The sequence below is a fragment of the Chanodichthys erythropterus genome, chromosome 4, assembly GCF_024489055.1.
Source record: "Chanodichthys erythropterus isolate Z2021 chromosome 4, ASM2448905v1, whole genome shotgun sequence".
In the NCBI taxonomy this organism is placed as follows: Eukaryota; Metazoa; Chordata; class Actinopteri; order Cypriniformes; family Xenocyprididae; genus Chanodichthys; species Chanodichthys erythropterus.
In genome coordinates this window covers 8,580,368-8,607,500 of record NC_090224.1, presented here as the reverse complement: position 1 = coordinate 8,607,500, position 27,133 = coordinate 8,580,368, and the positions used below count along the sequence as shown (strand labels likewise).

The window sequence follows — 27,133 nt, the reverse complement described above, 5'->3', positions numbered from 1 at the left end:
TTTTCTTTCTTTCTTTGTCTTTTGTTCTTTTTCTGTCTTTCGTTTTTTCTTATGTTCTTTGTCTCTTTCTTTCTTTTTCTTTCTTTCTTTCTTTCTTTCTTTCTTTCTTTCTTTCTTTCTTTCTTTCTTTCTTTCTTTCTTTTTTTTTTCCTGTTGTTGAACTGATTAAAGCATTCAAATAAACAATCAACTCTTTCTTGCTTGCTTGCTTTCTTTCTTTATTTCGTTCTTTGTCTTTTGTTCTTTTTTTTCTGTCTTTCGTTCTTTGTCTTTCTTTCTTTCTCTCTCTGTCTTTTGTTCTTTTTCTGTCTCTTTCTTTCTTTGTCTTTCTATCATTCTTTGCCTTTTCTTTCATTGTCTCTTTCTTTCTTTCTTTGTTTTTTGTTCTTTTATTTTTGTTCTTTTTCTTTCTTTCTTTGTCTTTTGTTCTTTTTCTGTCTCTTTCTTTCCGTCTTTTTCTTTCTTTCTTTCTTTCTTTCTTTCTTTCTTTCTTTCTTTAGGGCCCGAGCACTGATTGTGTGAGGACCCTATTGGAATTGCTCCGTTTATTACTTTCTTTCTTTCTTTCTTTCTTTCTTTCTTTCTTTCTTTGTCTCGTTCTTTTTCTGTCTTTTTCTTTCCTCTTTCGGTTGTTGAACTGAATAAAGCATACAAATAAACAATCAACTGTCTTTCTTTCTGTCATTCTCTCTGTCTTTCTTTCTTTTGTTCTTTCTTTCTGTCTGTCTTTCTTTCTTTTGTTCTTTCTTTCTGTCTGTCTTTCTTTTGTTCTTTCTGTCTTTTACAATAGAACTTGTTAAAAATGGTAGGCTGTTAAAAAAAAATCTTTCAAAAAAGTAAAAAAATAAAATAAAATCAAGTTACAAACACACTGCACAGTTAAGTCTCATTCATATATTAATCTCTGTGACGGATCCTCAGTGGATTTAACTGTCTATTTTATAATTTTGTTACTGACTTTTTTTGCCCATGGTGTTTTAAGGTGATGGGCTCTCTTGCGGATAAGAAGTGTGCACAAGGTCAGAGGGTCTCTGGCATCCTGGTGAAAAAGAACTTCAGTTACCACATCCTCTCCCCCTCGGACCTCTCCAGTGAGTTGGTTTTTGTGATCAGTTCAGGTGTTTCTTATGTGTGTTTGTGTGTGTTCACGTCTCACTCTTTTTCTTTGTTCCTAATGATGCAGATTACACTGAGCTGGCCATGAGCACAGTGAAACAGACTCAAGCCATTCCCTTCACTGGCCCTTTTCCCCTGCTTTTGAATCAGCTACGCCACCTCACAGGTGTGTATACGTGTGTCTGTGTGTGTGTGTGTGTGTGTGTGTGTGTGTGTGTGTGTGTGTGTGTGTGTGTGTGTGTGTGTTCTGTGCTTAAATGTGGTGCTCATTGTGTGTGTGTTACAGGTGATGTGGAGGAGATTGAGACGTCAGAGAAGAGCACGCTAAGAGTCTTTAACAGCATCACAGTGGTTCATGATCAAAACCTGGTCGTGTTGGAGGTGGGGCGGCACACCGATCATTGATGCACCGGTGTAACTATGGCAACAGAAGTGACTCATATTGTTATTTGTGTGTCTGTGGTCTTCTTCCATCAGTGGTTTGCCAACCCTCTGAATGACATGTACGCTGATGCCGTCACCACAGTGGTGCTGGAGGTGCAGTCAAACCCTAAAGCTCAGAAAGGTGCGATTGTTCATTTCAATGATTTCATCAGTTTAACAGCTCAGAGTTGTACTGAAATAGATCTGTCTTGCTTCTTTTATTTCTCTTTTTTGCTTGCTTCCTTTCTTTTTTCTTTACTTTTATCTTCCATTATTTCCTTAATTCTTTCTTGTTTTCTTTATTTCTCTCTTACATGCTTGCTTCCTTTTCTTTCTTTCTTGTTCTTTCTTTCTGTCCTTTTGTCTGTTCATCCCTTCTTTATTACTGTCTTCACATTGCTTCCTTCCTTTATTCTTTCTTTCTTTCTTTTTCTTTCTTTCTTTTCTGTCCTTCTGTCTGTTCATCCCTTCTTTATTACTGTCTTTACATTGCTTCCTTCCTTAATTCTTTGTTTTCTTTATTTCTCTTTCTTACATGCTTTCTTCCTTTCCTTTTTCTTTACTTCTATCTTCCTTTATTTTCCACTTTTTTATCTTTATTCCTTCTTTCATTCCTTCCTGTCTATTCATCCCTTCTCTTTATTAGTCTTTACATTGCTTCCTTTCTCTTTCTTGCTTTTTCCTTGCTTCCTTTCTTCTCCTTCCTTCCTTCCTTCTTTCCTTCCTTGATTCTTGTTTCTTTCAGTTTCTTTTTCTTTCTTTCTTTCTTTCTTTCTTTCTTGTTTTCTTTATTTCTCTCTTACATGCTTGCTTTCTTTACTTTTATCTTCCTTTATTTTCCACTTTTTTATCTTTATTCCTTCTTCCATTCCTTCCTGTCCATTCATCCCTTCTCTTTATTAATCTTTACATTCCTTCCTTCTTTCTTCTTTCTTCCTTCCTTTCTTGCTTTTTACTTGCTTCCTTTCTTTTCCTTCCTTCCTTGATTCTTTCTTTCTTACTCTTTCTCACTTTTTCCTTGCAAATTTTGTCAATATATGGGTCTTAATTACACCAATATCTTTGTTTTACTCTTTTCTTCATTTTAGTTGTTCAGCCCCAAGAAAAGAAGATGGATGTGAATGTTTTCCAGTACAGATTACTGAAAATGTTCCAGTAAGTTCATCCTCACAGCACTCAGCTAACCCTCAGTGACATTTATGATGAACTAAATTCTTTTTTTTGCCACAATCTGCAGAGACATGTTTGGAGAGGAGTGTGTCCACTATAAAGACAAGAACTGTCTCGCTGTAAGTGTAGATGAGAAGACTGTCTACATCAACCTGGAAACCCGAGTAAGTATCAAACTCTGTGAAGTGTACACCTCTAAGTTTTATGGAAACGGAAGTATTCTGATTCTCGTTGTTTGTTTGTTTTCAGGCAGTGTATGAGGAATCCAGTTCTGAAGACGATTCTCTCAGAGAAATGGTGGAGCTCGCTGTGCAGAGGCTGTATGAAGCCATGAACCCTGTCATGTGAGATAGGCAAATCCCATCTGCCTTCTATCAGACTCTTCATTGTCCTCAAGAACTTTTGTTATTACAGTCCATCTAACTACTTAAACCAGACTGAAGCCAGCAGAAGTTGGACTGGCCAAAGCACTTCAAAGGACTGAATTGCCATTAAAAGCAAATGGAAAACTGTTAAAGCTAGTTGCTGATTTGTGCATTCAGGAGTCACTGTGCTTTAGTTCCTCTAGTCAAATATACATTATGTATTGATCATTTAAAATGTTTTTGTTTTTTGACATTTTATGTTCAAGAAAAGCTATGATTTGTTTAAGATCAATGTATTGATTTAATAAAAGAGGTCTTTGAGTGAAGTTGAGCTTGAATTTCAATACACAACTCACATTAAAGGTGATAGAGAGGATTTTTTTTCTTCGACTGAGAATTCAAAGACTGTTACTGAGTTTTTGAAATGAGCACATGCGTAAGAACAGCCCCCCTCCTTCATAGCTAATTTCAAAGGAACGCCTCCCAAAATTCGTGCACAAGTATTGGAACACGAGTGTTTACCACCGGCATTCGCTGTGTTGTGTTAGTGGATTCATTATGCCGGACTCACCGCAGGTAACTCATAATCTGCAGTTGTTATCCCTGTCATGTTTTTACAATGTCAAAACATTGTATGCGGCGCCTGTGGAGTGTGGAAAGTTACTGGAGCGCGCAGCCGCGCTCGTCTCTCACAAGGAACGTCATGGCAGTGATTGACAAGCCAAAGGGCCAATCGTTTACGCGATGATGGCGTAAACGATTGGCTGATGTTTTTAAGTGCACAGATGATGTATATTATTATTCCTTTCAGTGCACCTAATAAATAGTCTTTTATCAGTTAGTAAAGACAGTTTCAAGTAATACTGCAAAAATGTATAAAACAAAACATCCTCTTTAGCACCTTTAAGGGTGACGTTTTATTTAAAAATGAAAGCTTGCCAAACATACCAAGTCAAGAACTATTAAGTTATACAAATCTAACACACTGATACAAAACACTGTCTTAACATTCAATACTTTCTCCCTTGACAAATCACAACATTGTGGGGAGCCATGAAAAAAAAGATTTCACAGGATTTGACAACCGATGATAAAATAAAGCAGGGTTAGGTCATGTAATAAGATCTAATACTTAGAAATGACACTTCTATGCTTGGTATTCTACAAGATCAACACACAAATACATTCCCAATAGTTACACTAAGATTCAGAAGAAGATGACCATTAAGCCACAAGTAAATGACAGTCACGCTCCCTTTTTGAGATTTCCTGTAGATTACATTGCAAAACACATGGAGTAAAATACTATTTCACAAGACAGAATAAAAAACAATTACAAGGCACTTTGGATACTGATCTCAGAGCAGTGTTCAACATCAGTACATTCTTATGGCAGCAGCTGCAAAATACATATTGCATACAGTCACGGACATTGTGTTGCAGAAAAGTATAATAACGTGGAGAGATAAAACCGATTGTCTTTTCATTTAACTAGTGACTTTGGTGTTTCATAAAAAGCCAAAACTTTCTTATATACTAAAAAACACATATAGGCCTGGTTTCACAGACAGAGCTTAGATTAAGCCAGGATCAGGCCTTAGTTCAATTAGGACATTAAAGTAACTTTAATAAATGTGCCTTACAAAAAAAAAAAAAAAAAAAAACATTACTGGTGTGCATCTTGAGACCAAACAATGGCACTGACTTTTTTTTAAGATATGTCAGTGCAATTTGCTGGGGGATAATGTCTGCTGGTACAACTGTTTAAACTACTGTAACATGTTGTTACATTCAAGAACAGTACAAATTAAAGCAAAAAGATTTTTCAAAGACAATTTTCAAAAATATCAAATGCCTCTAAAAAGTCAGATTGTCTTTTGCAAACAATAAAAAGCAAAAACACAAGATTGTGTTCTATAGAGGTTACAAAACATGATTTGCTGGTGTGTCAGAACACATACATGTAAAATATCAACTAAAATATAACAGCTATATTCATAATATAATTATCAAGATCTGTTAGCATCTGCTCAATCCCTTAGATAAAAACAGACCTGTAAACATCTTGGTATTAAGCTTTAACAATGAAGCTGGTCACGTGTAGATAACTCTGGTGAGATCCAGTGTGTATGTGTGTGTAAATATGTGTGCATATTGCATAATCCTAACAGGATTAACAACATTGAATTCCCATGTAATGCCTAGACACTGAAAGATTTGTGCCTTCTGTTGCTTTATAAAAGACCAGTGCTCACCCAAAAATGATCATTTTGTCCTCGTGTCCACACTCATGTCTTTCCAAACATGTACAACTTTCTTCTGAATCTGCACCTCAAAAGCATGAAAGCGGTCGTCCCAACATGTGTGCTTAATTGCAAGTGTTTTAAAGCTATACGATAGCTTTAAAAGTTGAGATGTAAGGGAAGTAGTGACAGATCTTTTATTCCGCATTGTAACATATATCCAAGCAAAAACATTACTGAAAAGAAAAAAAATAGGGCGGGGTCTTGGTTCTGTCCATCGGTTGTTGATTGGATGGAGGCAGATCTAAATGCAAGCTTGCAATCGTTTGGCATTTAAGCGGACTAAATGATTAGAGAAATCCAGCGTTTATCACGAGAGAGAAGTCTATCATTTTACTAACTCTGTCATTTGAGGGACAGAGTTGATAAGCCCTGCATTACCAGGCCAAAAAATATTTTTGTAAAAGAAAAAAAATCAATAACCTGCATTTTGAAAATAGATTTCATGCTGACTATAACAGCTAACTGGAGAGGAAAGTTTAAGTCTGTTCTTCACACAATCTTATCGTAAGGTTTCAAAGACTTAAAATATTGTGCACAAGTCATATGAATCACTTTTGACATACTTTTATGCTGCTTTTTTGTGCTTGGAAGCTCCTGTAATTCCTCTGCAAATGTTCTCCTTCTCAGCTCCACAGAAGTCAGACATACAGGTTTGGAACGACATGAGGGTGAATAAGTCATGACAGAAAACATACTGCATTCTGGTTATTTTCAATACTTGAGCTGCAAGCGCACATTGCATTTCAGTGCATTTGTAATGCTTGTTCTGCTCAGCTTTGAGCATTCCCAATCATATTCCCTTACAATCTTTTTTGCATTTTATACAATTACACTCTTAACATTCTGTCTCCTTGCTGTTATTTTGTGCATGTCTTTTTACCCTGAAGGACATGGCATTCTCTCGGTTCTCCGTCAGATCATCAAAGGAGCGTGAGACTGAGCCAGAGGTAGGGAAGTCCTCTCCCAGAGCTTGTTCGTCCAGGTGGGAATCATAGCTGGGATCCTCTTGGATGGTGGCCATGCGTTGTGGTTCCATGGTGGGGTGAGGACACGGGGTTGGGGTCTGGGCTGGGGCTGGAGCCACCTGGGAGATGGAGACAGGTGGCGTGCTGGTCTGCAGGGGTCCAGATGCCTGAAAGCGTGGCACCGCAGAGGAGCCTGAGGAAGATGGTGGTTTGAAGATCCGCACTGAGGCTGATTCTAGACTGCTCAGCAGCTCTGCATTCTGTGACAGCACATAAACACAGTCGGGCATTTGTTATGCTTCCTATTATCAAAAGAAAAATAACTTTTTCTGTTTCTGATTTGTACTTACACTGGGGTAGAAGAGTGACTTTGTGTTAAATTCATATTGCTGGTCAAGTTTCTTATCCTAAAGACAAAAAGAGAGGAATCTTGTAAAACAAAACTAAATCACTTTTTTTTTCTTTGATGGAGCATAGCTGTCAACATTGAACACTGAAAATAAGGGAGATTTCCCGGGAACCATCCCCAAAATAAGGAATTTTTTTTGCACGATTATTACGTTGGCACTCGGGACAGGGGGTCGGGACCCCTGCACTTTTGATAAGGGTTGCTTCAATCAGTCACACTATATCATCTTTTAGCTTAGGATATTTTCTTTCAAATGAGAGCATTTTCATTTTCACGTTTCTGTGAGCTTTCGTTCGTAAACAATCAACGGAAATGCGCTCTCGAACGGAGAAGTACGCGATCTCCAAACCATCGATCAAAGCGTGCTAACGTTTTAGGACAGGTCGATGGTATATAATGTCAATCAAGCCAAACCGCCCATTCAGAAACCAAGAAATTTGAAGGCTGATCTCTCAGATTGACGCGCAAGCTGGCTTGACTGAAGTTTTCGTGAGGATAATAGTTTATGGACCGATTTGATTTCGGTAAAAGCATTGATGGCATCTATAAAAGAGATATCTGAAAGTGAAACGAAAGTGATTTTGCCTCGTCCAGTGAGGAGGATGCACGAGAGGAGACCTGCGCGTTTAATCTGTAATACTGCATTTACAATGCTTATCAATGGCGTGCACTTTGATCGTGAAAGTGAAAGTGCCCTTTGCGGTCGCATCGCGGTGCCCCCGTGATCCCATTTCTCCCGATATCCATTACAATTTATATAAGTTACTACATTTCCCGCGAGCCTTTCAAAGAAACCCCATGAGCGCAGAAAGACGCGTTCGGCGCATGCATACGTGCATCGCCCGTGGTCAGGTGCAAGCCACTTCACAGACACAGATACTTGCGTGTTCTGAGTGAACACAATCAGAGCATAAAAATACGGGATATTTTACGGGAAAATACTAAAACGGGAAGACAGCGGAAAAAGAGATAAAATACGTGAGAAACACGGAAAAAACGGGAGGGTTGACAGCTATGCGATGGAGTCTGTCACTATTGCAACTTATATTTTGCATTATCAAATGGGTTGTCTTCTATGAACCTGAATGACCCTCTTCTAAGTGTGTTGTTTAGTTTCGGTTTTAGTGTGAATAAACCTTTTACCTGTGACTTAAATTTTTTCGTTTTGCTCGGTGCAAAAATACATTTCATCTGTGATTCATTGAAATTTTTTGTTTTGCTCTTTGTCTAAATAGGCATTTTGTCTGATTAATTTAACTTTTTTGTTTTGCTCTTGGTGTAAATAAACCTTTTGTCTGCAATTAATTTAACTTTTTGTTTTGCTCTTGGTGCGGAAAGACATTTTGTCTGCAATTCATTTAACATTTTTGTTTTGCTCTTGGTGTACATAAACATTTCGTCTGCAATTCATTTAACTTTTTTGTTTTGCTCTTGTTGTAAAGAAACATTTTGTTTGTGAATCATTTAACAATTTTGTTTTGCTCTTGGTGTGGTAAGACATTTCATTTGCAATACATTTAACTTTTTAGTTTTGCTCCTGGTGTAAATAAACGTTTTTCTTTTAACTTACTAATAAACTTACTTTTCTTTTGCTCTGTTTGAAAAGTCGTTTAGTCTGTGATTCATTGAAATTTTTTGTTTTGCTCTTTGTCTAAATAGGCATTTCATCTGATTCATTTAACTTTTTTTGTTTTGCTCTTGGTGTAAATAAACCTTTTGTCTGCAATTAATTTAACTTTTTGTTTTGCTTGGTGCGGAAAGACATTTCGTCTGCAATTCATTTAACATTTTTGTTTTGCTCTTGGTGTAAATAAACATTTCGTCTGCAATTCATTTAACTTTTTTGTTTTTCTCTTGGTATAAATAAACATTTCGTCTGCAATTCATTTAACAATTTTGTTTTGATCTTGGTGTAAATAAACATTTCGTCTGCAATTCATTTAACATTTTTGTTTTGCTCTTGGTGCGGAAAGACATTTCGTTTGCAATTCATTTAACATTTTTGTTTTGCTCTTGGTGCAAATAAACATTTCGTCTGCAATTTATTTAACTTTTTTGTTTTGCTCGGTGTAAATAAACATTTCGTCTGCAATTCATTTAACAATTTTGTTTTGCTCTTGGTGCGGAAAGACATTTCGTCTGCAATTCATTTAACATTTTTGTTTTGCTCTTGGTGCGGAAAGACATTTCGTTTGCAATTAATTTAAAATTTTTGTTTTGCTCTTGGTGTAAATAAACATTTCGTCTGCAATTTATTTAACTTTTTTGTTTTGCTCTTGGTGTAAATAAACATTTCGTCTGATTAATTTAACTTTTTTGTTTTGCTCTTTGTCTAAATAGGCATTTCGTCTGATTCATTTAACTTTTTTGTTTTGCTCTTGGTGTAAATAAACCTTTTGTCTGCAATTAATTTAACTTTTTGTTTTGCTCTTGGTGCGGAAAGACATTTCGTCTGCAATTCATTTAACATTTTTGTTTTGCTCTTGGTGCGGAAAGACATTTCGTCTGCAATTCATTTAACATTTTTGTTTTGCTCTTGGTGCGGAAAGACATTTCATTTGCAATACATTTAACTTTTTTGTTTTGCTCTTGTTGTAAAGAAACATTTTTTTTGTGAATCTAACAATTTTGTTTTGCACTTGGTGTGGTAAGACATTTCATTTGCAATACATTTAACTTTTTAGTTTTGCTCCTGGTGTAAATAAACGTTTTTCTTTTAACTTACTAATAAACTTACTTTTCTTTTGCTCTGTTTGAAAAGTCGTTTAGTCTGTGATTCATTGAAATTTTTTGTTTTGCTCTTTGTCTAAATAGGCATTTCATCTGATTCATTTAACTTTTTTTGTTTTGCTCTTGGTGTAAATAAACCTTTTGTCTGCAATTCATTTAACATTTTGTTTTGCTCTTGGTGTAAATAAACATTTCGTCTGCAATTCATTTAACAATTTTGTTTTGATCTTGGTGTAAATAAACATTTCATCTGCAATTCATTTAACATTTTTGTTTTGCTCTTGGTGCGGAAAGACATTTCGTTTGCAATTCATTTAACATTTTTGTTTTGCTCTTGGTGTAAATAAACATTTCGTCTGCAATTTATTTAACTTTTTTGTTTTGCTCTTGGTGTAAATAAACATTTCGTCTGCAATTCATTTAACAATTTTGTTTTGCTCTTTGTCTAAATAGGCATTTCGTCTGATTCATTTAACTTTTTTGTTTTGCTCTTGGTGTAAATAAACCTTTTGTCTGCAATTCATTTAACATTTTTGTTTTGCTCTTGGTGCGGAAAGACATTTCGTCTGCAATTCATTTAACATTTTTGTTTTGCTCTTGGTGCGGAAAGACATTTCGTCTGCAATTAATTTAACATTTTTGTTTTGCTCTTGGTGCGGAAAGACATTTCGTCTGCAATTCATTTAACTTTTTTGTTTTGCTCTTGTTGTAAAGAAACATTTTGTTTGTGAATCTAACAATTTTGTTTTGCTCTTGGTGTAAATAAACGTTTTTCTTTTAACTTACTAATAAACTTACTTTTCTTTTGCTCTGTGTGAAAAGTCGTTTAGTCTGTGATTCATTTAAAAATTTTTTTTTGCTTTGTCTAAATAGGCATTTCGTCTGATTCATTTAACTTTTTTGTTTTGCTCTTGGTGTAAATAAACCTTTTGTCTGCAATTAATTTAACTTTTTGTTTTGCTCTTGGTGCGGAAAGACATTTTGTCTGCAATTCATTTAACATTTTTATTTTGCTCTTGTTGTAAAGAAACATTTTGTTTGTGAATCAATTAACAATTTTGTTTTGTTCTTGGTGTGGTAAGACATTTAATTTGCAATACATTTAACTTTTTTGTTTTGCTCTTGGTGTGGTAAGACATTTAATTTGCAATACATTTAACTTTTTGTTTTGCTCTTGGTGTGGTAAGACATTTAATTTGCAATACATTTAACTTTTTTGTTTTGCTCTTGGTGTAAATAAACGTTTTTCTTTTAACTTACTAATAAACTTTTCTTTTGCTCTGTGTGAAAAGTCGTTTCGTCTGTGATTCATTGAAATGTTTTGTTTTGCTCTGTCTAAATAGGCATTTCGTCTGATTAATTTAACTTTTTTGTTTTGCTCTTGGTGTAAATAAACCTTTTGTCTGCAATTAATTTAACTTTTTGTTTTGCTCTTGGTGCGGAAAGACATTTTGTCTGCAATTCATTTAACATTTTTATTTTGCTCTTGTTGTAAAGAAACATTTTGTTTGTGAATCATTTAACAATTTTGTGTTGTTCTTGGTGTGGTAAGACATTTAATTTGCAATACATTTAACTTTTTTGTTTTGCTCTTGGTGTGGTAAGACATTTAATTTGCAATACATTTAACTTTTTTGTTTTGCTCTTGGTGTAAATAAACGTTTTTCTTTTAACTTACTAATAAACTTTTCTTTTGCTCTGTGTGAAAAGTCGTTTCGTCTGTGATTCATTGAAATGTTTTGTTTTGCTCTGTCTAAATAGGCATTTCGTCTGATTAATTTAACTTTTTTGTTTTGCTCTTGGTGTAAATAAACCTTTTGTCTGCAATTAATTTAACTTTTTGTTTTGCTCTTGGTGCGGAAAGACATTTTGTCTGCAATTCATTTAACATTTTTATTTTGCTCTTGTTGTAAAGAAACATTTTGTTTGTGAATCATTTAACAATTTTGTGTTGTTCTTGGTGTGGTAAGACATTTAATTTGCAATACATTTAACTTTTTTGTTTTGCTCTTGGTGTGGTAAGACATTTAATTTGCAATACATTTAACTTTTTTGTTTTGCTCTTGGTGTGCTAAGACATTTAATTTGCAATACATTTAACTTTTTTGTTTTGCTCTTGGTGTAAATAAACGTTTTTCTTTTAACTTACTAATAAACTTTTCTTTTGCTCTGTGTGAAAAGTCGTTTCGTCTGTGATTCATTGAAATGTTTTGTTTTGCTCTGTCTAAATAGGCATTTCGTCTGATTAATTTAACTTTTTTGTTTTGCTCTTGGTGTAAATAAACCTTTTGTCTGCAATTAATTTAACTTTTTGTTTTGCTCTTGGTGCGGAAAGACATTTTGTCTGCAATTCATTTAACATTTTTATTTTGCTCTTGTTGTAAAGAAACATTTTGTTTGTGAATCATTTAACAATTTTGTGTTGTTCTTGGTGTGGTAAGACATTTAATTTGCAATACATGTAACTTTTTTGTTTTGCTCTTGGTGTGGTAAGACATTTAATTTGCAATACATTTAACTTTTTTGTTTTGCTCTTGGTGTGGTAAGACATTTAATTTGCAATACATTTAACTTTTTTGTTTTGCTCTTGGTGTAAATAAACGTTTTTCTTTTAACTTACTAATAAACTTTTCTTTTGCTCTGTGTGAAAAGTCGTTTCGTCTGTGATTCATTGAAATGTTTTGTTTTGCTCTGTCTAAATAGGCATTTCGTCTGATTAATTTAACTTTTTTGTTTTGCTCTTGGTGTAAATAAACCTTTTGTCTGCAATTAATTTAACTTTTTGTTTTGCTCTTGGTGCGGAAAGACATTTTGTCTGCAATTCATTTAACATTTTTATTTTGCTCTTGTTGTAAAGAAACATTTTGTTTGTGAATCATTTAACAATTTTGTGTTGTTCTTGGTGTGGTAAGACATTTAATTTGCAATACATTTAACTTTTTTGTTTTGCTCTTGGTGTGGTAAGACATTTAATTTGCAATACATTTAACTTTTTTGTTTTGCTCTTGGTGTGCTAAGACATTTAATTTGCAATACATTTAACTTTTTTGTTTTGCTCTTGGTGTAAATAAACGTTTTTCTTTTAACTTACTAATAAACTTTTCTTTTGCTCTGTGTGAAAAGTCGTTTCGTCTGTGATTCATTGAAATGTTTTGTTTTGCTCTGTCTAAATAGGCATTTCGTCTGATTAATTTAACTTTTTTGTTTTGCTCTTGGTGTAAATAAACCTTTTGTCTGCAATTAATTTAACTTTTTGTTTTGCTCTTGGTGTAAATAAACCTTTTGTCTGCAATTCATTTAACATTTTTATTTTGCTCTTGTTGTAAAGAAACATTTTGTTTGTGAATCATTTAACAATTTTGTGTTGTTCTTGGTGTGGTAAGACATTTAATTTGCAATACATGTAACTTTTTTGTTTTGCTCTTGGTGTGGTAAGACATTTAATTTGCAATACATTTAACTTTTTTGTTTTGCTCTTGGTGTGGTAAGACATTTAATTTGCAATACATTTAACTTTTTTGTTTTGCTCTTGGTGTAAATAAACGTTTTTCTTTTAACTTACTAATAAACTTTTCTTTTGCTCTGTGTGAAAAGTCGTTTCGTCTGTGATTCATTGAAATGTTTTGTTTTGCTCTGTCTAAATAGGCATTTCGTCTGATTAATTTAACTTTTTTGTTTTGCTCTTGGTGTAAATAAACCTTTTGTCTGCAATTAATTTAACTTTTTGTTTTGCTCTTGGTGCAGAAAGACATTTAATCTGCAATTCATTTAACATTTTTGTTTTGCTCTTGGTGTAAAACATTTCGTCTGCAATTCATTTAACTTTTTTGTTTTGCTCTTGTTGTAAAGAAACTTTTTGTATGTGAATCATTTAACAATTTTGTTTTGCTCTTGGTGTGGTAAGACATTTAATTTGCAATACATTTAACTTTTTTTTTTTGCTCTTGGTGTGGTAAGACATATAATTTGCAATACAATTAACTTTTTTGTTTTGCTCTTGGTGTAAATAAAAGTTTTTCTTTTAACTTACTAATAAACTTACTTTTCTTTTGCTCTGTGTGAAAAGAGGTTTTGTCTGTGATTCATTTAAGTTTTTGCTTTGCTCTTGGTGTAAATAGTTGTTTTGTCTGATTTATAAAATTTTTCATTTTGGTCTTGGTAGAAACAGATCTTTCCTCTAATTAATTTCAATTTTTCATTTCACTCTTGGTGTTAATAGATTTTTGTCTGCAATGCATTTCACGTTTTGTTTTGCTCTTGGGCGTAAACAGTCCTTTAGACCATAATACAACTCAAGGTCAGTCCATTATAATAGCAGACATTTCCTCAGAGCTACAACTAACTGTAAGATGTTAGCGGAGATGACTCACCACACAATGGACCAGAATGCTGAGTGGGATCCAGAAAAGCAGTGAGAAGACTACCACTGAGCCAACAATATTGTCTGCCAGGAACTTCCCTATGAACACATACACAGATATCATTCCTCCATTGAATTCCAAGTGAAATTACATCACTGTGTTTACAGATAACTTACCAAAAGTATTTATGTCCAACTTCTCAATGAAATCCCACAACCTTTCAATAACATCCTGAACCTGTTTCATGCATTTACCCTTGAAGGAATAAGAACAAATTTTTGAATAACTGAACGTAAACCATTTCCAGTTGTCTTGTGAATTACTGCAATTGATCTGTGACTGTATGTTGTGAACACTGCCACTCACCGATCCATCACAAAAGCCCACAGTGCAGGGTTTGCCCTTCCGCAGAAGTAGGGGGTTGCCCTTGTCATCAATATAAGGAGTGCACACAGCGTTCTTATCCCTGCAGCACACCTTACAAGAGTTCTTTGTCTCTTAAGAGTAAAAAAAAAAAAAGGCATGTCTGCTCAAAACAGGCTTTAAAAAATGTAATTGTACTATACCAACAGTATTAGCTTTATCAGCAGGTCATTTTACCATTGCATGCACATGACTGCAGGTTCTTTACAGCTTCACAGAACGGGATGCACTCTCCATTCAGACACCGCCCGTTGTCCACACAGATGGTCTTATCAGGGACGTTCTCTGGAGGAGGGCACTCACTGCTGAGCCCTGTAAGAAGCACAGAAGAATAGAGTTTCAGGGAGGACAAAGGGCTAGACACATGCAGTTAAATCTCATCAGTAAGGAATTTTCCATTTAGAAAATGAAGCCTATTTTCAACAGATTTTTAGCATTTCAACATTTAGCATTTCTATTTACTTTACTTTTCTCATTATATCATCATAAAATATCAAATGACTACCATAATTTAAAAATATATCATCAGATAATACTACGGAGCCCCAGACATGACATGCAGGAAAAAAATAGTAGGCTAAATCGATTTATTAATTAGTTCCCTCGATTTACTAAAACGTGCACATGATTTACTATTTCGTTCCCTCGATTTATAAATCATGCACAAGATTTAGTAAATCGAGGGAACGAATTAGTAAATCATGTGCACGATTTATTTTTTTTTCTTGCATGTCGTACAGGGCTCTGTATAATACAGCATAATTTCTTTGCATTTGAATTGAATTTTTTTTGCATTAGGGTATTGATGTTACATAAATAACATACAGGAGCTGGTCATATAATTAGAATATCATGAAAAAGGTCATTTTTTTATTGTAAATTATTTTTAAAAATGAAACTTTCATATATTCTAGATTCCCTACATGTAAAGTAAAACATTTCAAAAGTTTTTTTTTTTTTTTTTTAATTTTAAAGATTAGAGCATACAGCTCATGAAAGTCCAAAATCCAGTATCTCAAAATATAAGAATATTTCCTAAAATCAATCAAAAAATGGATTTTCAAAACAGACAAGTTCAAGTTCTTTAAAGTATGTTCATTTGTACACTCAATACTTGGTCGGCAGCACATATTACAGCAAATGACTTGTTTCTGTTTCAGAAGTGGCTTGGTAGTCCTTTTCCTGAAGATGTCTGAGTGTGGTGACTCTTGATGCGCTGACTACGGCTTCATTCTACTCATTGTGTTTGATTCGGCTTTACTATACAGTATTCTCAAGCTTGTGGTCATCCCTGTTGCTTGTGCACCTTTGCCTACCCAATTTCTTCCTTCTAGTCAACTTTGCATTTAATATGCTTTGATACATCACTCTGTAAACAGCCACCACATTCAGTAATGACCATCTGTGACTTACTCTCTTTGTGGAGGCTGTCAATGATTGTCTCCTGGACCATTGACAAGTCAGCAGTCTTCCCCATTAGTGTGGTTTCAAAGAACAAGAGATACCCGGAATTTATACTGTAGGGATGGTCATTTAATGAAACTCAAATGTAAATATTCTAATATTTTGAGATACTGGATTTTGGACTTTCATGAGCTTGTAATGGTGCCCATTAGCTGAGGCTGATTCTTGTATATGATTGAATACATGAATGATGTTTTGTTTTGTTTTTCATTTTTTATTTATTTTTTTTTCATGTATTTTGTATGTATGTCACGTCATGTTAACTCTGGGTATTTGATATGGAAACAAAGTTTTATAGTAGGATGCGGAAGAAAAGTGTGACGCGGAACTAGCATGTTGATTGTTGTGACGACTCTGGTATAGGGAGAACACCAAGTTTAAAAAAGCTGCGGTTCCGTTCATGCGGTGACTTTGGACTGGCGTTCACCTTTTCGTGGGACACTTCGTCGAAGCTCAGAAGGATGGGCCCTGTTTTGAACTTTGGACTGAGTCAACGTTAATGCCACGAGTGAGCTGCGCTGTCGATAGTACCGGTGCGGTAAGCAGCGGGGGTTTAAATGTGTGAACCTCTGTGTTCTGCTGATGCTTGTGAGTCCTAATGACAATGAAATGAATGCATCGGACGGAGCACGCGTCAATATGCTGGCGTGTAAGCGGTTGGAGTTTAAATGTCTGAACCGCTGTGTTCTGCTTATGTGTCACGAGCTCAAATGGCTTCACAAGACGTGTTTGAAACAGAAGAGATTTTTTTTTTAAAAACGGACTCTGAGGAACGAATTGAGGGACTTTGTGGACTATGACGGAGTTGAATGCTTTCTCACTGATTATGTGTTGTAACTTGTGTGGTTTTTTTTAAGGTATATGATTGTGTACGATGTAAAGATATGTTTGTCTGAAAGATTAGAAGCGAGGTCAATACATGCACTGTAAGCAAGACATGATGTATGTTGTGGTTTTTGATTTATATTGAGCTTTATTATTGTTTTTTTGTTTTGTTTTTTTGTTTTTTTTGTTTTCTGGTCATTTTGTTTTAGTTTGGTTCAACAAATGTTTTTATGCAAACGCTATCAGATTCCAGCCTATGCCCCTTGAAGCGTGCTGTGAAATCCCTTATAATATTTGATGAGATATAAGTGGGTTTTTACAAGCTGTATACTCTAATCAACAAATTAAAAAACAAAACAAAAAAAATTCTAGTATAAATGAAAGTTTAATTTTTTTTAAATAATTTACAATAAAAAAATGACCTTTTTCACGATATTCTAATTATATGACCAGCACCTGTATAATTTCTTTCTATGTCACAATGGAAATTATCATAATGATACCAAAACATAAGCTACTATTATTATTATATTACAATAAAATAGACATTATTTCATGAAATTCACTCACAAAAAGTATTATCATATACTTTCAAACCAGTTTTCAAGCAATGTTGTTATTGTTAACTAAAGCTAAATCTAAAACAAAAACTATTATAGATCACATTTTAGCCATTGAAATCAAGCAAAAGTAAAGTAAAACAAAATAAAAAAATAAAATAAAAATAAATAAAAAATTTGCCTTGGCAAATAACTAAAATAAATGCATTTATTTTGAAGTACTAAAATTACTATAACTAAAATAAAAATAAATAAAAGCAATATAGAAGTATGTAACAACTAATAAAAATGACAAATGAACAAAAGTACTAAAACAAACTAAAATGAAAATAAAAACTGAAGATATGAAAATACAAGATCATTCAAAATATGAATAAATACTATAATAGTATATAAATAATACTAAAACTAATATACCCTAACATGTTTATCAAATAGAATCAAAGCTTGTTAGTTGATACCTCACCTGTACAGGAAGAATTTCCCTTGCAAGTGGCATTCATTGGCTCCTGACACACCTTGCCCTTCTTCTCAAACTTGCAGTCTTTGCAGCAGGCACTATTCCTGTCACTAGTGTCAAGAAAAAAGAAAAGTTAAAGACATATATACCCAGGCGATTCTGTCTTGAACTAATAATTCACCTTTTGAGGAAGATTTAAAAATATGCAGGTGAGTAAATGATCACAGAATTTTAATTTTTGGGTGAACTGTCCCTTTAATTCAGCATATCTGCATCAGCATTTTTTCATGAGGCCACATGGAGGAGCTGTACCTGCACTGCATATTGGGCTTAAGTTTGCAGTCTGATGTGCAGCAGCGGTCGCTGTTGAGGTGGAGCAGTCCAGGATCGCACTCCTCGCCTTCCTCCACCCGTGAGTTTCCACACACATTGCTGTTCCTCTCTCTGAAGCATTTGAAGGCCTTGGCCCTCAGCCTCTTTGCTATGGCGAGCTTACTGCAATTCGAAAACAACTATAGGGGAGCACAAAAACAAAACACTTACAAACTGATAATGTGATGTTCTGAACAATGACACCAAGCTGAATTCACATCAACGAAGGACGTACTTTATTGTTAGAGTGATCCCCGCTCACCGCAATGGGGTACATTACGTATTTGCCCCCCTGATCCTCTCTGGGCGCGCAATACGGAACATCATCTGGATCGTGAACAGCACCGAAGTTGTGGCCAAGCTCATGGGTGGTAACCAAGTCCGCTTCCTGTTGGTATATGGTCAGAAAATCAGCTTACTAAATAAGAGCGACAAAAACATTTGTTTGGACTCCACTTGCCTTGGTAAGAATGGTTTTTCCATAATTTTTGGTGCTGGTTAGTCCAGTGTTGAGGTATATAGCGCGATTGTCATTTCCTGAAGACGGACACTCTTAAGAAAGACATAACAATAAAACAAAATGTCTAAGTATGGGGAATATGTAAGACCAAACTGATTCCTCTATAATGTGGTTTTTACACTCACTCTCAGAGCAAATACCTCCAGGAAAGCCTGGTTTGCAGGGGGCCACGTAAGCCAAGCCGAGCGTGCCTTCATCAAAATCCTGATATGTGAACAGATGAGCCAAGCACACTTTGGATGCATTATCTGCAATGTCAATGCTAAATTGCTGCAGGGGGAAGACAGAATGACAATTTTTACTATAATTATAGCCATTTATTCATGATCTCAATTTGTATGTCAATCAGGAACCCAGAGTTCCCTTGTGAATTTTTTATTTGCAAGCAAAATAATGTCTCAAAGAGGTAGTTCACACAAAAATTAAACATTTGTTTTTCATTTACTCACCCTCACGTTGTTCCAAACCTGTATGAATTTCTTTGTTCTGCTGAACACAAAGAAAGATAATTGGAAGAATGTCAGTAACCAAATGTCAGTCAGTGACTACCATAGTATTTATCCTACTATGGTAGAAAACAGGGGGCGAGATCTGTTTGGTTACTGACATTCTTCCAAATATCTTCCTTTGTGTTCAGCAGAACAAATAAATGCATACAGGTTTGGAACAACTTGAGGATGAGTAAATGATGACAGAATTTTCATTTTTGGGTGAACTATCCCTTTAAGGACATAATAATTACAACTACAAGGATGTGAGTTTATATGTCTGACAAAAAAAGCATATCACTGTAACTCTTATGTGGAAACAGTAAGCTACCGTTCAAAGGTTTGCCGTTAGTATGATTTAATTTAAATTTTTCAAGAAATTTAACTTTTATTCAGCAAGGATGCATTAAATTGATCAAATTGACTGTAAAGACATGTATAATGTTACAAAAGGTTTAATAAATTCTGTTCTTGAAGGTATTCATGAAGGTATTCTAAAAAAAGTATGATGATTTCCACTAAAATATTAAGTAGCACAACTGTTTTCAACATTCATAATAATAAGAAATGTCTCTTAAAGGATTAGTCCACTTTTAAATAGTTTACACTTTTCTTGATAAATTTGCTCACCCCCATGTCATCCAAGATGTTCATGTCTTTCTTTCGTCAGTCGAAAAGAAATTAAGGTTTTTGATGAAAACATTCCAGGATTATTCTCCTTATAGTGGATTTCAATGGCTACCAACAGGTTGAAGGTCCAAACTGCAGTTTTACTGCAGCTTCAAAGGGCTATAAACGATACCAGACGAGGAATAAGAGTCTTATCTAGCGAAACAATTGGTATTTTCAGAAAAAATACAACCGTTTATGCTTTATAAACAAAATATCGCCTTGAACGTACTTACCGTTTCCGCATTCTTCAAAACGCTTACGCTGAATGCTCTACGCCTTCCCTAGGTAGAAACGTTTAGAATCGTTTAAAGCCCTTTGAAGCTGCATTAAAACTGCACTTTGGACCTTCAACCTGTTGGTAGCCACTGAAATCCTCTATATGGAGAAAAATCCTGGAATGTTTTCCTCAAAAACCTTCATTTCTTTTCGACTGATGAAAGAAAGACATGAACATCTTGGATGACATGTGGGTGAGTAAATTTATCAGGAAAAGTGTATTTAAAAGTGGATTAATCTTTTAAGCAGCAAATCAGCATATTACAATGATTTCTGAAGGATCATGTGACACTGATGACTGGAATAATGATGCTGAAAATTCAGCTTTGCCATCAAAGCAATAAATTTGATTTTATTATTAAAAGAGAAAACTAAAATTATTTTAATTTGTAATAATATTTCACAATGTTAGTTTTTTACTGTATTTTTAATCAAATAAATGCAGCCTTTGTGAGCATAAGAGACTTCTTTCAAAAACAGGAAATCTTATTGACCCCAAATTTTTGAACAATAGTGTAGCTTTTAAAATCACTAAAAAGTTCCAAAATTAACATTAGATGTACGACTATAGCGTAATTTATTTTGCTCAAATCAAAAATGGTACTCAAAAATCACACAAAATGGCTGGAAGATGCTAATTCTCCTAGCATCTTCCAGTTTTAGGACTACAAATTGAACTGCACTAATAATGTTTACATAGCATGTTCTTTTTCTTTGCTGGTTCTCTGCCAAACAGGTCACAGGTAGAGATGGATAATGAAACAATATACAAGTCCTCAATAATATTCTTCGCTCTCAAGTAGAAGCGACTCTCATTGTTACAAATTAGCACAGCTCAGAATACAGAGAGGACGCTTTCATTAATTCAGTCATTCGCTCCCACAGTTCCAGCTTGCTCACCTCCAGGAGCTTCTTGACGTCCCAGACATCTTTGTTCCTCACAGGACTCCCTTTCATGTTGAAGTGGGCACCTCCCGGGTCTACTTGTGTGGGTGTCTTGTTAATTATGATCTGAAAGAGACAAATGCATGTTGCTGGCTCCAAAATAGCATTTCATTGGAGTTCTTCGCCACGAACCATGCTTACCTGCTGAATCTGAACTCCATAACCTTTATACTCTTCATCCCAAGATGTATTGCGGTAAATGTCATCCACACGATCGATCAGCTCAATCTAAACACACCCAAGGCAAAATTTAAATTAAAATTAAAAATTATTTAAAGTTTTTCATTACAATACTGTTCAAAAGTTTGGGGTCAGTAAGATTTTTTTAAGAAGAATTTTTTAAAAGAAGTCTTACCAAGCTTTATTCTCAACATGGGTGCTTTATTTGATCAAAAATATAGTAAAAACAGTAATATTGTGAAAAATTATTTCAATTTAAAACACATTTAAAATAACTGTTCTCTATTTGAATATATTTCAAGATTTGAAATGATGTCAAAGCTGAATTTTCAGCAGTCATTACTCTAGTCTTTACTGTCACATGATCCTTCAGAAATCATTCTAATATGCTGATTTGCTGCTTAAGAAACATTTCTTATTTTATCAATGTTGAAAACAGTTGCTGCTTAATATTTTCGTGGAAACTGATTTTTTTTTTTTTCAGTATTGTTTGATGATTATACAGTTTAAAAGAACAGTGTTTATTTGAAATAGGAATCTTATAACATTATAAATGTCTTTACTGTCAATTTTGATCAATTTAATGCATCCTTGCTGAATAAAAGTATTAATTAAAAAAATCTTGTAAAACCCTAAACTTTGAATGGCATTATATGTCGAACACAAAAATATTTTATTGGTTAGAAATTAGAAATTGGAGTCACTGGTCTAATAACACTGTCCTATTGAAATGAATGTGACAATTTGCATCAGAATGATTTTATGCTCAATTTATGCAGAAATTTGTTTGTGTGTTTCACGAAGACTTTTTATACCAGGTAGTTGAGGGTGGTGCTCTCCTCTCTACGGCCCATGTTTTTGAAAAAACGATAGTCGGCCACAAGCAGCAGAGGGCAGGTGTTTTTACTGTGATCTGGTGTCTGTCTTCTCTCTCTCAGGTGCCCTGTGGAACAGATGCAATGGAGTGAAAAAAAAATAGCAAAAATAGAGAAAGGGGTGAAAAGGCGAGAGACATTAACCATGGGTGACAAAGCAACTATATAAAGTGGTAACTCAAATTACACTGTTTATATTTGGCTCAGATAAGCAGGAAAGGTCACATTTAAACCAGATGTGTTGTTACAGAGAGCCACAGAAGGAGTTTTCAGGATTTAATAACCAGTTTTGACATGTTAAACATCTACAAATTAACACAAAGTCTTACCATCCTCCTCTTCAACTTCATCTAGTGCTCTGGCTGCCCGCACACTCTCTGGCAGCATCTCCATGTCATCTGTGCTGATGTAGCCACATACTTTTGGAGCTGCCAATCGGCTCACGTTCCTGATGTCTTCAGAGCGATATACAAGCAGCCGATGATCATGAGAGTCTTCAATAAACCTCCACAGTGGCTGCAGAAACCAAATGAATGTGTTAATTAAAGGGAACCTATAATGCCTCTTTTACAAGATGTAATATAAGTCTCTGGTGTCCATAGAATGTGTCTGTGAAGTTTCAGCTCAAAATACCCCACAGATCTTTTATTATAGCTTGTCCAATTTGTGTGTGAGCAAAAACACACAATTTTTGTGTGTGTCCCTTTAAATGCAAATGAGCTGCTGCTCCCGGCTTCTTTCCAGAAGAGGGCAGAGCTTTAACAGCTCACGCTTCGGTTGCTCAACAACAAAGCTGGAGAATTTCACGCAGCCAAAATGACGATTGTCAGCCTTACATTGTTCAAACCGGAGTCAAGACACTGATGGAGAGACTCAGGAAGAAGTTACAACTTATAGAATGCATCTGGACATTTCTGAATGGTTAGTGGATAAATTTATGTAGTTGCTGTGGAGTTGATTCGACTAGCGTATGTGCTATCATGTTAATCTTTTGTGCAAATTCCGCATTGAATTGACCCTGGTTTGTGAAGCAGTCCAGCGTAAAATGACAGCATTGCAACAACACTCTTCTACAACAACTCTTCCTCTTCTCTAAAGCAGCCCAACATGGCCTCACCCCCTTTGTTGCATGTTCTTGGGGGCAGGGTTTATGTTAATTATAGGGAAGAAACTATACAAAGAAGAAGCTCGTTGTAGTCCCACCCAGCCATTTGTTGTAATCCTTAAACAGAGAATTCTCCCTTTGCATTGAACTTTGAGCATTGTAACTTTGCAGATGATGTTTATGCTCTAACAGCAACATTACACACTAACTAAAGTTAAAAAAGTGAAATCGCAATGAACCACCCCTTTAATGTATTCTCTTTGCTGAGGTGCGTAAATTTGTGGTGTTATGATACCTCAATGTTGTATTCGGCTTCATCAGTAAGAATATGAGCAGTGAAGTCATTGTCACCAATATGCGCTTGTACGCGGGAATTCTCCTCTCCTACAAATTAGGGAAAAAAACTGCAAATGAAAATTACTAGACCTTAAATTTTTAATGCATTTTAGATATTAAAATACATAGAGTTGCAGTTACCAATGACATGACCAGTGAAGAAGTTTTCTCTCTGGACCTCATACATCTTTTGAGTGCCATCTTCTCCTACTACCACAGCCTTAAAGTCATGAGTGAAGAGCTCTGTGTTGGTTGTCAGGTACAATTTGAAATGCCTGGGGAATATTTAGGAGAGCTTATTAAATGACTGAGCTTTAATCTTGGCAGTAACTGTGTCATGGCGGTTCATGGGCGATGAGTACTCACCTCTGTAACGCAGTGAAACTGAGAAGCCTCTCTGCGTGTGTTTGTGATTGGACATCTCTCTTGCGAACCGAATGCTGTTGAAGATTGGACAGCTGAAGAACATCAAAGTCTGACAGCAATGAGCTGAGCTGGTCTGAAAGAGTCATAGTGAACAACTTTATTCAAGATTCAAGATGACTTTATTGGTTCCTAAGGAAATTTGTCTTGGACAAAAGGCTGCCACATAAAAACAAACAATTGTAGTAAAATAAACACAAAAACAAAACAGACACTACTACTCAATTCACACTGCCTTACATCCTGAATTTAGAAGATTCACTGATAAAGGAATGAAAGAATTTTTATACCTATTCAGGTATAACATCAGGTATAGCGTCTACCTGAAGGGAGTAGTTTGTATTAGGGGTACAGGACATGGGAGGGTTCCGCTAGAATTTTCTTTGCATTTTTAACTATGGCCTTCTCAAAGGGAATTTGGAAGGAAGGAAACTCCCTCACCCCTATCACTTCCATTGCTGTATAAACCAATCTGTTTATTTGTGATTTTAACTTAACTGATATGTTACCAAACCAAGCTACAATTCCATAACGTAACACACTCTCAATCACAGCATGATAAAATAACATCAGTACCCTCTGTCCAACCCCAAACACCCTGAGACTTTGCAAGAAGTACATTCTCTGTTGGATCCTAGTGCAAACATAACTCACATGGATATTCCAAGACAGATTACAGGCAATATGTACACCCTAGTATTGGTATAAATGAACCTGGGTAATACAAGTGTTCTGGAGGATCAATGGAGAATGATCCCCGACATGTCCCTCTGAATTCCGAATTTTACACATTACCCATACTTTTTAAAGTGAAATTATAAGTTTCAAGGAGCAGGGTTTTTTAAAAGTAGGACAAATCTGTGTTTTCTCTCACTCCATAATTGCCAAGAATGGGTTTCTCTCAACTATGGAAGCCTGTTTCTGCCATGGAATAAAAAAATTAAAAAGGTAATTGCAACATTTATATAACAATTCTGGTTTTATTCATATATGTTCATATATCACAATTTTGAGTTTACATCTCACAATTCTGACTTTTTCCCTTCTGAATTCCGAGTTTACATCTCGCAATTCTGACTTTTATCCTTCCGAATTCTGAGTTTACATCTCGCAATTTTGACTCTTCCCCTCTGAATTCTTACTTTGCATCTCTCAATTTTGACTTTTTCTCTCTGAATTCTGAGTTACAATAAGGTATTTGGGAAAAGCACACTATGGCTATGATGATGTCGCAGAAAAAACATAATCTTTCGATTTAAATGTGTTCATAATGTTTTCAAAGTATTCCTATTAGTAGTTTACATCTCGTAATTCTTACTTTTCCCTCTGAATTACGAGTTACCATCTCGCAATTCGGACTTTTTCCCTCTGAATTCCGAGTTTACATCTCGCAATTCTGACTTTTGCCTCTGAATTCCGAATTAACATCTCGCAATTCTGACTTTTTCCCTCTGAATTCCGAGTTTACATCTCACTATTCTGACTTTTTCCCTCTGAATTCCGAGTTTACATCTCGCAATTCTGACTGTTTTCCTTCTGAATTCTGAGTTTACATCTCACAATTCTGACTTTTCCCTCTGAATTCCGAGTTAACATCTCACAATTTTGACTTTTTCCCTCTGAATTCCGAGTTTACATCTCACTATTCTGACTTTTTCCCTCTGAATTCCGAGTTTACATCTCGCAATTCTGACTGTTTTCCTTCTGAATTCTGAGTTTACATCTCACAATTCTGACTTTTCCCTCTGAATTCCGAGTTAACATCTCGCAGTTCTGACTTTTTCCCTCTGAATTCCGACTTTACATCTCGCAGTTCTGACTTTTTCCCTCTGAATTCCGACTTTACATCTCGCAGTTCTGACTTTTTCCCTCTGAATTCCGACTTTACATCTCGCAATTCTGACTTTTTCCCTCTGAATTCCGACTTTACATCTCGCAATTTTGACTTTTCCCCTCTGAATTCCGAGTTTACATCTCGCAATTTTGACTTTTCCCCTCTGAATTCTGACTTTACATCTCTCAATTTTGACTTTTTCCCTCTGAATTCTGAGTTACAGTAAGGTATTTGGGAAAAGCACACTATGGTTATGATGACGTCGCAGAAACAACATAATCTTTCGATTTAAATGTGTTTATAATGTTTTCAAAGTATTCCTACTGGTATCCCCAATAACTCACCGTACTCGTCGTCAAGGACATCTCTAATGGGTCTCCTTGAACACTCCGCCAGGAATAAAGACGCCAGAAAGAAAACGATGCGTTTCATAGCGAGGACGTTAATGTAACATACAGTACTTCACACAGCAACACCATTTAATCCCATGGATTACCAATCTGCGTGAGATCAACATCTGGACATGGCCAAACAAATGCACACGCGCACATCTGGCTGGACAAAAAACAAAGTCACAAAGTATCAAAGAAGAACAAAAACACGCTCACTTCAAGACGCTCTCGTCCATGTCGGTTGATGTTATAAAGAAAAAAGATTCACTCAAAACCAAATCATGCCAACATCTGAGTCTAGCGAAATACCCGGAAGTATTTGATGTGGGATGGATGGATCAGATTCACCGCTCCAGGAAATCACTATTAACTTTATCTACAGATCGTGTTGAAGGCGTTATCAAAACACAAATTTGAAGGGCGGTTGATTTTAAATTCTCGCGTGACAGTACGCAGGGTATTTTAAATGGGTTTTAGAGAGTGTATCCGCGGTATGAGTTACGTAAGAGGATAAACTCTCGGGCTGTGCTCAAAAACTAGCGAGCTGTCTATCTAGACCGCATTTAGTGGGCGTCACAGGCGCGTGAACGCGCCTCTAGTCAGACAGCTCACTAGGTTTTGAGAACAGACTCGGTCTCGTCCAGACTCTATTTTTAAATTCTTACCTCAAACCCCATGAAATTCAGTCTAGCGTCTAGTCTCATTTGAAGGACAGTATACAAGCAGCTATAAATCTTTTATTTAGGAAGCTATTACCACAAACTAAAAGAATTAAATTGATTTGCACAAGTACTAATTATTAGGCTGCCTAAGAACATTTAAACCATCTATGACAGAGTGAAAGAGAAAACAATCGAAATGTGCTGTAATATTTAATATTTAATCATTATTATGTATAGTTTCCTCTTCTGGAAAATGGACCAAAAATACTGATGACTCATCCTGCACTCAATCATTTTGACCAATCATTTGCATTCTAGAATGAAAATATATGATTATAATTAGACATTTCAAAGTCAAGTAATGTAAAGTACTACTGGCTAAAAAAGAAGGGACAAACAAACTTTCTATTTTAACAGGAAATGCATTCTAAAGCAATTTCATGGGATCTTTAAAGAAATCATATTTATTTTGTCAC

At 35.2% G+C, this 27,133-nt stretch overlaps 2 protein-coding genes across 2 annotated transcripts in view; one reads left to right on the top strand and one right to left on the bottom strand.

Annotated features, from left to right (window-relative positions):
* cpsf3 (cleavage and polyadenylation specific factor 3) overlaps positions 1 to 3,416 on the top strand; it is a 9,267-nt gene extending 5,851 nt beyond the window's left edge. The window contains exons 12-18 of the mRNA XM_067383953.1: positions 983 to 1,091; positions 1,184 to 1,282; positions 1,403 to 1,497; positions 1,594 to 1,681; positions 2,628 to 2,694; positions 2,777 to 2,873; positions 2,959 to 3,416. Coding sequence (XP_067240054.1) covers positions 983 to 1,091; positions 1,184 to 1,282; positions 1,403 to 1,497; positions 1,594 to 1,681; positions 2,628 to 2,694; positions 2,777 to 2,873; positions 2,959 to 3,057 — 654 coding nt within the window. The 3' untranslated portion in view covers positions 3,058 to 3,416. The remainder of the gene's footprint in view (positions 1 to 982; positions 1,092 to 1,183; positions 1,283 to 1,402; positions 1,498 to 1,593; positions 1,682 to 2,627; positions 2,695 to 2,776; positions 2,874 to 2,958) is intronic.
* Positions 3,417 to 3,524: 108 nt separating this feature from the next.
* adam17b (ADAM metallopeptidase domain 17b) lies at positions 3,525 to 26,540 on the bottom strand. Its single transcript, XM_067383954.1, has 19 exons — positions 25,948 to 26,540; positions 23,713 to 23,845; positions 23,488 to 23,621; positions 23,306 to 23,394; positions 22,235 to 22,421; positions 21,846 to 21,973; positions 20,992 to 21,078; positions 20,806 to 20,916; positions 18,595 to 18,739; positions 18,410 to 18,501; positions 18,185 to 18,337; positions 17,890 to 18,089; positions 17,584 to 17,687; positions 14,446 to 14,580; positions 14,212 to 14,342; positions 14,022 to 14,100; positions 13,855 to 13,943; positions 6,696 to 6,752; positions 3,525 to 6,605 (listed from the first exon to the last, which is right to left on the bottom strand). Exons 1-19 carry the CDS (start codon positions 26,033 to 26,035, stop codon positions 6,216 to 6,218), a joined length of 2,532 nt encoding a protein of 843 aa, XP_067240055.1. The 5' UTR covers positions 26,036 to 26,540; the 3' UTR covers positions 3,525 to 6,215.
* Between the last annotated feature and the right edge of the window lie 593 nt (positions 26,541 to 27,133).

Excerpts from the sequence above, each read along its gene's own strand:
- adam17b (XM_067383954.1), bottom strand. The coding sequence starts at position 26,035 with ATGAAACGCATCGTTTTCTTTCTGGCGTCTTTATTCCTGGCGGAGTGT. Across the intron at positions 21,974-22,234 it reads TGAAGTTGAAGAGGAGGATG|GGCACCTGAGAGAGAGAAGA; the intron begins GTAAGACTTTGT and ends TCTGTTCCACAG. Across the intron at positions 18,338-18,409 it reads GAAAAACCATTCTTACCAAG|GAAGCGGACTTGGTTACCAC; the intron begins GCAAGTGGAGTC and ends ATATACCAACAG.